This window comes from Drosophila ficusphila, unplaced genomic scaffold (genome assembly GCF_018152265.1).
Source record: "Drosophila ficusphila isolate 14025-0441.05 unplaced genomic scaffold, ASM1815226v1 contig_414, whole genome shotgun sequence".
In the NCBI taxonomy this organism is placed as follows: domain Eukaryota; kingdom Metazoa; phylum Arthropoda; class Insecta; order Diptera; family Drosophilidae; genus Drosophila; species Drosophila ficusphila.
In genome coordinates this window covers 13199131-13210790 of record NW_025064328.1, presented here as the reverse complement: position 1 = coordinate 13210790, position 11660 = coordinate 13199131, and the positions used below count along the sequence as shown (strand labels likewise).

Sequence of the window (11660 nt, the reverse complement as noted above, 5' to 3'; positions counted from 1 at the left end):
AAATGTAAATACTTTTTAGAAAATCAAACTCTTTAAAGAGTTATTATAAGTAATAATTACAAAATTTAATAAACTACTTTAAAACAAAATTGTGAGTTCCCAATATAAATTATAATTATTATACGGTCTTTAGTTGTACTTTGCTCTTTTATGAAATCTTGAATCGAAAAAAGTTTTCCTGCACCAGAAACCTTTACATTTACAATGAATAAATAAGATATCGAATAAAAGCCCGGAAATAGGCGAACAATTTAAAGTTGACCAGCGGGGGTAAAAATGAGAAAATTGGCACGCATCAGACGTGTCAAAGTGACAATACTTTATTTACATATAGTCCCATCTCGCTCCGCGTGATGAATGACAAAAACAACAATGGCAGCTCTCATGACTCTGGTCACATTTGCGTGCAGGAGCGACGTGAGATGCATGTACAAATTTTGAGGGGTGTGAAAAAGTGGGGCCTTGGCACAGGTAAAAACTCTTTGACATTTATTAACGACGATTGTACAGAGAAAATTTAATTAAAATTTATATCAGTTATTTTACTGGATTAAAACTTTCTTAATATTATTGTAAAGGTCGTAAGGAATAACAAACTATTAAAAAATGTTGATTGATTCATCTTAGGAAAGAATTTTTAATAATTTTATTGAAAACTATGTATTTTTTTTTAAATAATTGTTTGTCTATGTTCAACAGATTTAAAATTAGTTTTTAATAACTTATGCATATACGAGAACTGTACACTTATATTTCAGTTATATATTTTAAGAATAATGTATTTTGTTGTGTGTACCTTTTGGTGCTATGAAGCCATCAAGTTGTACACTCGGTTTATTTATCAACAGATTAGCAGGCTGTTTCGGAGGCTGGCTTTCTGTCTCTTTCCCCCCGCTAGTTCCTTCCCTTTCGCACTGGTGAGTGTAATGGCACATGAAATCGCAATAAACATGACACAGAGCGTAGCAACTTTTTCAGCATGTAGTTAAGTATAACTTACGCCCAGAGCGCTCATAATTCAAAAATTCTTCTTCCAATGGAGGGGGTGGTTCAAGGGTAAGAATGGAGGAGGTTGTGGGGCCGAAAAATTGGGCTTTAAGGGGGTGTTGGGTGCTCGGGGATTCTGCAAGTAACAGTCACGCTTTTGAGTGTGGGCGTGTGGCGACAGTGGCGCTTTCCCTGGGGTCTGTTTTGTCCTTTTCCCATTGCCATCTGCCCCGAACTGTGAAATATGTTGCGTACTTTTGTGGCCACTCTATCTCTCTCCATCTTTATAACCCACACGCCCTTCCACCCCCACCCCTCCTCCCACAACCAAGTCGCTCTTTTGACTTTTGCGGTTTATTGTAGGCGTGGCGCGTGCCAAACTTAACATACACAATCATTTTTGTGCCACACCATTTTTGCTTTCCACTCACGTCCCACAAAATGGTGTGGATGTGGGTGGATGGTGGGTGGTAGTTGGTAGTTGGTAGTCCGAGTTCCACTTGGCAAGGTCCTTCGGGTCTGCCGCGTATAAGTTCATAATTCATTCTTTCATTATTATTTTCATTTTCACATTTTCGGTTTCCCCTCTCTGTTTCCCTTCTGGATTTCTCTGCCCGGTGGTTTGCGTTTCCAGAGTAGTTGACAAATTGTTTTAAATTGCATTTTCTTAATAGTTTTTTCCCTTTACTGCAAAAGAATAAGGTTGATGTTCTGATACTGAGAAGTTTAACCCAATGAAATGTTAGTTATTTTGGCTTTAATTTATATGTTTTATTTACTCTATACTTTACTTTACTTTTATTATTATTATATTTCAAATATCAATAACATAACATTTGTTATAAATGCTTAATCATCATTTGTATTTATCAGTATTTATTGCCTTGGTTCCAAATCGTTTCATACTATTTACTCGTGCCCAATGAGCCCTGCAGCCCAGAATATCCCTGAATCCATCCCGATCCCTTCCGATTTCGATTACGATTCCGATTCCTATTCAAATCCAGATCCAACAAGTCAAAGTCCCCAAACCAGTGACGACATTTTGCGTTCGACAACCGCCGGCAAAGTGGGTGGCTTGATGGGTGGCTCAGTGGGTGGTTCAGTGTGCCTTTCAAAAGGTGGTAGGGGTAGCAACAACCACAGACGCGTCTTTTGTTTGCTTTGACAGAGGGCCCACCACCCACAACACATCGATGTTTCGTGTGTGTGTGTGTGTTGTTGTGTATGTGTGTGTTTTAGTCTGGGTAGCTTGGATGTTTTGGCATTGGAGGCTACAGATTTGTTCGCAGGAGCACTAAACTTTTATTTCTTAAATCTGTGAATCGTTTGTGCGCCTCGCTCAAAGTCAATATGCGGGCGCAAATGTACGAAATGATGAGACAGACATGTCAAGGGGTAGGCGGTTACACAGAGAGAAAACGGGGGTATGCATTAATTAAAAATATATTAATACGTGGTTAACAGTGTTCCAAAAATTGATATTAAAAGCCAAACCCTAGAAAGCAAAAACCACAGTACACAACATTTCTGATAACTATTTTCTGATATATCATTTCTAATTCCAAGTTTGGGTTCTGTTGGTGCTCAGATATACCAAATATTTTCCTATTCCTTGGGTAACCTGCTTATCTTATTTTTTATAACTTCGAACGCTTTTGATAAACCACTACCAATCACACATATTTCAATACCAAAATGTAACAGAAAATATGTAACAAACAATGACATAAATTATTTAAATTTTAGTCTCACATATGCAGCTATTTATTTATTTTGTTTGAGTGCATGATAACGTGGTCCAAACTGGGCCTCTGATTTTCCCCAACGTTGTCGCTGCTGTTGCTTCCTGTTTTTTGGAAAATCGGTTTTTGTTGATGCCAGCGCCAGTTGTTTAGCCCCCGACAGCGCATCCTTCAGTTAACCCACTGCCACCCTCTTATCCCCCCTCCCTGGTTTCCCCTCTGCCCACCAATTTGGCCCTCTGGCCTCCTAACCACATCCCATCCGCTGGCCGAGCTTCTGTCCAGCACACAACGACAAACGACCACTGAAGTGGAGTTTTGTTTGTTGTCCGTTTGTCAATTACAAAACTTTTATTGCAATTTACTTTTGTTTCAAGCTCGCAGCAGTCACTTTTACCTAAGCCCCCTCTCGCCCCCGTCCATGTATGTCCATGCCCACGCCCCCTTTTGAGGTCGTTTCGATTGCTGTTCGTTGACAATTTCGTTGTTCGCTCGGTTCAAGTATTTAATATAGCACTCGATGAAGTAATATCCATTCGCTTGTTTGATGAATTGTAACGGCTCGATGTTCGAGGACATCAAATAACGTTACCCATTGGATGCCAACGATGTTGGCTCAGAGTTAGCTTTCGATTGGTGTGGGCCAAATTGTATTGGCAGCTGCAAGATAGGAGAGATTTCAACAATTCAACTGGGCCTGTTAATTGAAGTTTTATGTCTGTTACTCTGAAACTTCAAAAACTTGTAGGGGGGTCAAAGATTTATAACTATAACGTTTTTAAGGAAACCCATCTTGAATTTTAATATATCCTAATCCAAGAAGGGTTTATCCTAACAAAAATTTTTTTGCTGCTTCTTATTACTTTTTCTGATGGTCTTAAAGTCATTAAATTTTAAGCACAATTCCAACTGTGTTAATTTTCAAACCAATTTATAGCCATGTATCTCTAAGTGATTTTTTAATTTGCATGCCCATCTACAGATTAAATTTTCGAACCCCACTGTGAGCCACTTCAAGCCAAGTGGCGAATGCCCAGAAAATGGCTAGCCAGGAATTCGACTTAAAATTAACAAGTTTCTCGCTGGCGCTTACTACTGGCATTCGTTTTGCCGAAGAGCCCAAAGGAATACACAACAAACGATGCGCTAATTTGACAAAACCCACATGAGGTCCTTCGAGGGATGATGGGGATTGGGGGAAAAGGGCGAAAAGGGGGAGGGGGAAAGGAGGGAGAGGACTTGGAGTCCCTGTAAACCGAACGCGCATTTGGTGTGCTCCACAGGAGGCTGTGGTAATTTGAAAGAGGTCCGGCTTACTCTTCTCTGGCCCAGACATATACAATCCTATACAATCAAATTGGAATGAAATTGACCATTAATGTGTGGGGCAGGTACATTTGGGCGTGTGTGTGTATTTTAGGGGTGTGACTCTATATATGTGCAACAGCAAGCGGAATGCATTGAATATCGTTCGAAATGCCCCAGAGTTCCTTGCCATTGACAGCTATTGTGAGTGATGTTGACAAATGAGCGATTGTAAGCAGAATGCTGAGGTAAGGGATCTGCACTAGACACCTGAAGCTCTTCAAGGATGTTGGCTAAAACCTCATTTTTTAACCTAAATAGCATTACAAAAACTCTGAATAAATTGCAGAAAAGGATATCCATTACTCGAAACATTGCGCGGGTTTGAGAACTAAAAATAAACTACAGTTTGTTGATTAAGCTTTACTACATTTCTTGTGATTTTAGTTAATTTAAATGAAATAAAGTTAAAAAATTTCACTGGGGTTTCCTTTAATAAAAATACGGCCTATCAAAAAATACCCAAGAAACTTGTATGCTTAAAATAAAACTCTAATAAATTAATCGTGACAAACACGAGCTCAACTCGAAACTTTCAACGGCTAACTAATCATTTAGACTTTTTCCAAGCATTGAGCGGCATTTGGCAAACTCATTAAAACTTTCTCTTATCGTGATGGAACAAAACAAAAAATGTCAATACAGTGGAAAGTCAAACAACCAACCGTTTCCCACCTGCATAATTTTTTCAGTCAACATTTTTGCATAACTTAAACATTTTCCGTGCGCTCTTTTGCCGCCATTTCTTTTCGCTGGCAAATTCCAAACGCCCATTTTTCATGCTTCAACTTTTGCCAGACCAACGGCAGCAAACATTTTTATAGCGCATTTAATTAATTAGTCGGAAAGTTTTCTTTTTTTTTCTTCGCAGCCCTTCTTCGCATATTCTTATTGCTTATTCCTCGGAAAGTTGGCTGTTCATCAACTCAAACTCATTATCCCTTTCTGCCGGCCTCAACTTATTATCTCGTCAACGGGCCCCTCGATTATGCCGGCAAAACTCTTTCCCGGTTGTCTGGAACACTTCCTTAAAATATTCATGCGGTAAACTCCTTTCGAAAATTTCCGTTTCCCCAGATAATGGCCAAAAGCCAAACGATTGTGATGATGCCAGGACTTCACTCCCCCGTGAAATATTCATAAAATTCTTAATTAATTGATTAATGGGTCCCGAAAGTTTAGCTAAAACGCTATCGCAAGGTATCAAATTACGATTCAATGTGGACCGGAGAATGGGTCGATGATCCCACGGGGAATTTCAAAACTGGCAATCGTTTGGGAGCAAAGTTAGCGACAAAGTTTCGTGGCAACTTTAGCATCTTATTCAAAATTTATGGTTGGTTGTCAGTTGAATTTTCTAAATTTTCATATTTATGGAATAAACAGAAAAACTATTTTGGCTTATAAATAATTGCTTGGATTTGTATCACAATATTTATTTATTTTGTTTATTATTCACAAATAAATTTATACCACATATACATATACATAGATAAAACTGGGAGCATATTTATGTGACTGCTTAGCTTTTATAAATACAATCGCATTGCAATCTCATTGCATTAGAATTAACTTTGTGAAATTTTTTACCTATGCTGGCAGACATTCCCCAAGTTGGTGGAATATATTCTATATAATTAAGTATATACATGTCCTGTTGCTTTCGTGTTGACATCCTACAGGCAGTGGAAGAGCGACAATGGGAGCCACCCACTTTTGGTTCCGGTTCGCAGACCCAAGTAACAATGTCACGCACACATATTTCCTGTCATTCTGGCATTTATTTCCTCACTTCACTCCACTTTTACTATTTTTTTATCGCATCCTTGTTAACACGTGCGTTTCGTCCCCATTGCTGCTGTTATTTTTCTGTTGCAGTGTTACACTTTAAAAAATATTTACAGGTGTCCAACAAAATAAAAATAGGTAATCATATAAATAAATATCTGAAGAAGGTAAACAAATTTACACAAATTTCTGGAAAATAAGTATGTTTTTGAATTTTTGGGTAACATTAATATTTGAATGTGACAAATCAATGTTATATGTTATTATTTATTTAATGAATTATTCAGCTCAGTCTCCCAGTGGAAATGTATTTCTCAGACCCCACAAAGTTTATCAGCGCGAAAAGATCTGAGTTGCATGGCCATGGTCAAAACTGAGACCTGGACCTGGCTCAAAGTCACAGTATGGGTTAGCATGTGTAAAAACAAAGAAATACAGCAATAATATAATTATATGTTGGCATGACATGTTACGTGCAAGTGTCGTTTTGAGAAATTTTAACACGTACTCTATCCGAAGTCAAAATTTGTTTTAAGACTGATGGGGTGTCATAAGATACGCGATTAAAATATGAAAGGCTGTCCACGTCCAAACCTCGAAGCATTAATAATAGGATAAAGAAATCAAGTGTAAAATAAACAAACAAATACGCACTTGTACTAAGTTAAGAAATTAAATTAGCAAAGTGCTTAAGTAAACACTTTAAACTCCCATCTATTTTTCCATCAGCCAGAAAAATAATCTCCAACAGAATCTCCGCTCGTTTTTGGTAATTACAAGACTCCGATGCCCTGGAATTTGTAATCAAAAATGCCACAAAAGCCACCGAACGGGAAAACTAATAATAAAACGCTTAATAAATCGTCTATCAAAGGCGAAGGAGTTTCACCAGCTCGCTTCCACATGCACATGCAGTGGAGCAGACAGAGTTAGTGGAAACTATATGATATATGGATGGTCTAACAGGAGTCTGGCTGTCGCAAATTCGGGATTACGGAGTGGGGAAAAGGGGCAAAAGTGGCGAAAACTATTCAAGCCCGCAACTTGTCTGGTCAAAGAAAATTCTAATAAATTCTTTTCATGCGAAAATTGTTCGTTTTGTGGAACTTAAAATGCTGATAATTGAAAGATTGAGTGCTGAATACATTGTTGTTGGCCACGCCCAATTAAGCTAGCCATTAAAAATGTCTGGTAAAGTGAAATAAAAGCCTGGCAACAATGTTGTCCCACTGACTAGATAATATCGCAATCAAAATGCCAAATGCATTTTTATTGAGTTAGTCACCACCGACAGCAAGTCTCATCCTTTCAGTCCGTCAGTTGCTGTCGGTAGCAATTGCATTCATCCTACAACAAATTAAAACAAAGTTATATGCCACTACAACACTTTTTTGTATTCCCTTTAGCTTACATTAACGCGTCGTCCAGAAATAACGAAAAAGTAATTATGGCCAGCGTTTGGAACCGTAAAAACTTGTCGGTTCCATGCAGTTGTAAATTTTCCGTATTAATGATTTAACACGCAAAAGTTCAGAAACAAAAAAATTTAAATACACTAAAATTTATTAGAAGCACATCTGTTAGAGTATTATTTATATATTTATTACTTTAAGTCTTCACCTGTTCTACAAATAGTTTTGAATGAAACAATGTTTAGCCTTTTTGGAAGTTAGCCAATTGGTATTTATGGAATTTCTTTAAAGCCAACCCAAAGTAAGAAAAAAAACAAAACAAAATATTCTTCTAAATTTATCAAATAACAAATCCCACATCAACCGAAAAAAGGTTAAGATCACGAATTTCCATAATCAATCCTTTTTACGCTGCCTACGCGAGATTTAACCCCAAAAACAATCGATGAGCCAAATTACGCATACGACACGTTTTTCGTGTCTTTTTTTATTCATTTGCCCAGGTGAATTGCGTTCAATTTTTATTTGCGCGGCCGTTAACTGAACTCGACCTGGTTAAAGTCATTTTTGAAAACAAAAAGCAAGCAAGGAATCAAGCTGACAAACAAATTACAAGCAATTTGTGGAATTTTCAATCAATTTAAGCTTACGTTTGTACGATTTTTGCCAGCTATTTGTCTGAGTCACGATAAATATACAATTCAGCATATGAAAACTCAGTTGCATTCCCTTTGGGAATGGTTTGTTGAAGTGCTGAAACTTTAATGAAACGAGTCTTGACCTCTTCACGTTGATTTTACTACTTCCATATACAAATGGATTGAAAACTTTAAAGGTGGGAAAAGGATTTCAGAATGGAGGAAAACAATGAAGTGCAACTGCCGACTGCAGGTGAAAGGAAAGCGCATTCAGTTCAGCCTTCGACGCGACCCGCGCCTTAATTGTTTTCAACCCGCCTTCAGACAGCTGTGATCCCTTTCAGGAACAACTTAAGCATCATGTTGAGCAGATAAAGAGCCGCTCTGTGCATCCGCCTGCAGTTTTCCTTACCTTTGTCATTTTTTTATATTGTTGTAAGAAATTACAAGCAAAGAGCTGAAAAAATTTCATTTTATTGAGAAAAACGCTGTTTCTGGTCAAATTTCAAGTTTATAAAATATTAGAACAAAAATGTAGTAATCCCTGAATCCCTTTATTCCTAATTGATACAAAATTACTAGAGTGCTAACTTAAAAAAATGTACATAACTTATTATATTTTTAGCACAATAATTTACAAAATTTTCTTAATAAATCTTAGTGCTTATGAAAATGAAATACAATTTGCTGTTGTATTTTCCTAGATACACTTTACCTTATATATTTCGTATATCGTAGTTAAAATCTGATTTTTTGCTTAGTTTCTCCATAATTAATAAAATAAAACCACAACTTTATATGCCAACTTCAATCTTTGTATTAGGCCAGATCAAGAAAAGTTAAAAGAATCATCATGAATTATAACCTTCCCTATATTTTTACTGGAAGTACTTCTGTAGGATGCCCTGCTCGTAGAGGCGCTTCACATCGGTACCGCCGCCCACGAACTTTCCGTCGATGAAGCACCGGGGAACGGTCCTCGATCCCGTCATCTCGCCAAGAACCGCCTGGATTTCGTTGCCATCATCCCGCTGATCCAGTTCGACAACCGTCGCCTTCACGTTCATCTTGCGGAACTGCTCCTTGGCCATGCTGCAGTAGGGACAGTAGCTCTTGCTGAAGATGACCACCTTGTTGCTGCTGATCGTCTCGCGCACAAACTGCGCATGCACACTGTCCATGTTCACGAAAAGTGGAGGACGCTGCAGGGAGCTGACCATGGAACCCATGGATCGAGCCAGGAGGGTCCGGAATACTTCGGCCGAACGGGGAAAACAAGGTTGGGGGTTGTAAAATTTTGACCTGTGGCTCTTGACTGAATTTTCAATGGGGGAAATATCAGCTGCCAGAGAGTCAAAGACTGCTATATTTAGTTTGTGGTAAGGTATTTAAAATGTAAACAATTTCAAAGAGATATTCTTTTCAATACAGAAAAGCGAGAAATAAAAGGGTACTTCTTTTAAAATAAATTAGCGATCGAGTTACACACAGGTATACACATTAATGCAAAGTTAAGTAAAAATTGAGATGGAAGATAACTATAAGAATACTTTGCATTTGTATCGATAGGATTTTAGTAATCATCCTTTCTTGTTTAGTTTTGAATAAAACTTTTTTAATTTGCTTAAGCTAGTGTTCGGGATAATATAATATTTAAGAGATGTTTCGGAATACTAATCAATTCTTTACTAACTAAATACATTTTAGGTACTCATTTCCTGGGCATTTCTAGTTAAAATTAACTTGAACTGAACATTATCAAATACTATGGTAAAGGAATGCTCTTACCTTTCCCCTTTTGAAAAATCGATTAAAAAATCATTAAACTTTAAGCAGATGCCGCAGAACAACAAGCCAACAACTATTTTCCAGCTGTAACTGCGGTCTCGTCCGTCATAAAATCTTCCCTTCTACACGAGCTTATGACACTTTCACGCATTCTGGGCCCAAAAGCTAACCACTGTAACCGATGGCTCTGGGAACCGCAGAGACCCCAAAGGGAAACCCTTTTTGCAATTGAGAATCGGGAGATGCTGAGGGCGAGACTCACTAATGAACTGAGGCGTTTATTTATGCAAAAGTTGAGACCTCAACTAATGGGTCGAGGACATCAAAGACGGCACTAGAAAATCTCCCCGTCTGGCCGAAGTTTAAATATTAAATAACCCAAAGAGGGAAGTCAGTTCAGCTCAGCTCAGTTCGGTTTTGAAAATGGGAGTCCGGGTGGCAGAACAACTAACTGCAGACATGTGGATGCCGGAGAAATCCTTTTCATTAACGCGGCGCTTGTTGCTGACTTCCTGCCAGGACCTCTTCTATACTCGTACTCGTATATGCATGCACAGATATGCACGGTGTGTGTCCGTGTCCTGGTCGTAAGTTTCCGTGTAACAATGTAATTTATTGTGCGCACCTTTGTTTTCAGTCAACACACACTCAACGGCTTCGCCCGGGTAATAAAACAATTTCTCCCCGTTTTCCAAGTGTACACAGGGAAAACTAATTGTAAAATTATCTTCCTACCAATTCTTTCTTCAAAACTATTCATAATAAAGTCTAAAAATACAAATTATGTTAAATTTAATGGTATTACATTATATTAAGAAAAGGAAGATAAGGTTTAGTAAATATTTCAAATACATTTTTAGTTATCGATTTTTAGCTGTACACTTACTTCTAACTAATCTATTTCAAATCAACAAAAAAAATTAGAAACTAATTAAATTTTAAACAAGTTTTTAACAGTGTATGCAACATTGTTTTCGCCAGGACATCGCCCACATGCTCCAGAGCTAAAGGCACTCCTAAGTGGATTATCCTTTCTTCAGTTACTTCAAAAAGTTGTCCCCCTCACCTGTCCGAAAAAGCCAACTCATTATTGTTGCCTTGTCTTGTTCAATGGCCATCTGCTAACAATTTACACATATGTAAAGCGCCAGTTCTTCGTCCTTAATCATGCTTTATCCTTGGCATGCTACAAATTTTATCGCATGCAAGAATAAATCTCCTCTCTTCGCGCCTGCGCTCCTTCTTAAACTCTCTCTCGGATTTTCTCTGAGTGTGCACTAGACCATCGTAATTGTTTTGGGAAATTTACTTAACAATCATTTTAAACTGTTCGCGGTTTTACCCAAGGATTAGTACTTCATTTGATTAGGCCATTCAAGTCGGCGGCAAGTTCTCGTTGGCGGTGACGCCTTTTTATTGTTCTGCTTGGAATTTCTCGGTTCGTTTATGGGGACCATTAAAAATGTTGCAATTAATGGCATAAAAGAAGGGGTATTTATAGTTGGTAAAAGGTTGAAAATTTTCAAATAATAGGGAATGGGAAGACTTAAAGTATGAAACTGCATATAATTAAAATCCTTTAGTTAATAATGGTATTATAACCGTTTCAATATATTTTTCAGGAATCTTTCAAATACCTTAGCTTACAAACCACTCATTTAAATCAAGCACAAAACATTTCGTACTAAAAAAAAGCCATTTGACTTATCACCTCTCAAGGTGATAACTACTTCATCCTTTTCCCAATAGACATTTCCCATCTGTCAATTAATCAAGTACTTAATTCACATCAATACCCTGACTCCACACCTGACACAGATCGATAGCCATTGTCCGTTAAGAGGGGAAAAGGAGTTAGAGACTCATCTACCCAAACTGAACTATGGGAATCACCCAGGAATCGCCTCACGAACAATGCCTTTGTCGTCTCGTCTTCG

The 11660-nt window shown here is 37.9% G+C and overlaps 1 protein-coding gene across 1 annotated transcript; it reads right to left on the bottom strand.

Moving 5' to 3' along the window:
* Positions 1–8728: 8728 nt before the first annotated feature.
* Positions 8729–9283, bottom strand: LOC108090673 (glutaredoxin-C4). The gene has a single exon (XM_017189459.1). It carries the CDS (start codon positions 9162–9164, stop codon positions 8814–8816), a length of 351 nt encoding a protein of 116 aa, XP_017044948.1. The 5' UTR covers positions 9165–9283; the 3' UTR covers positions 8729–8813.
* Between the last annotated feature and the right edge of the window lie 2377 nt (positions 9284–11660).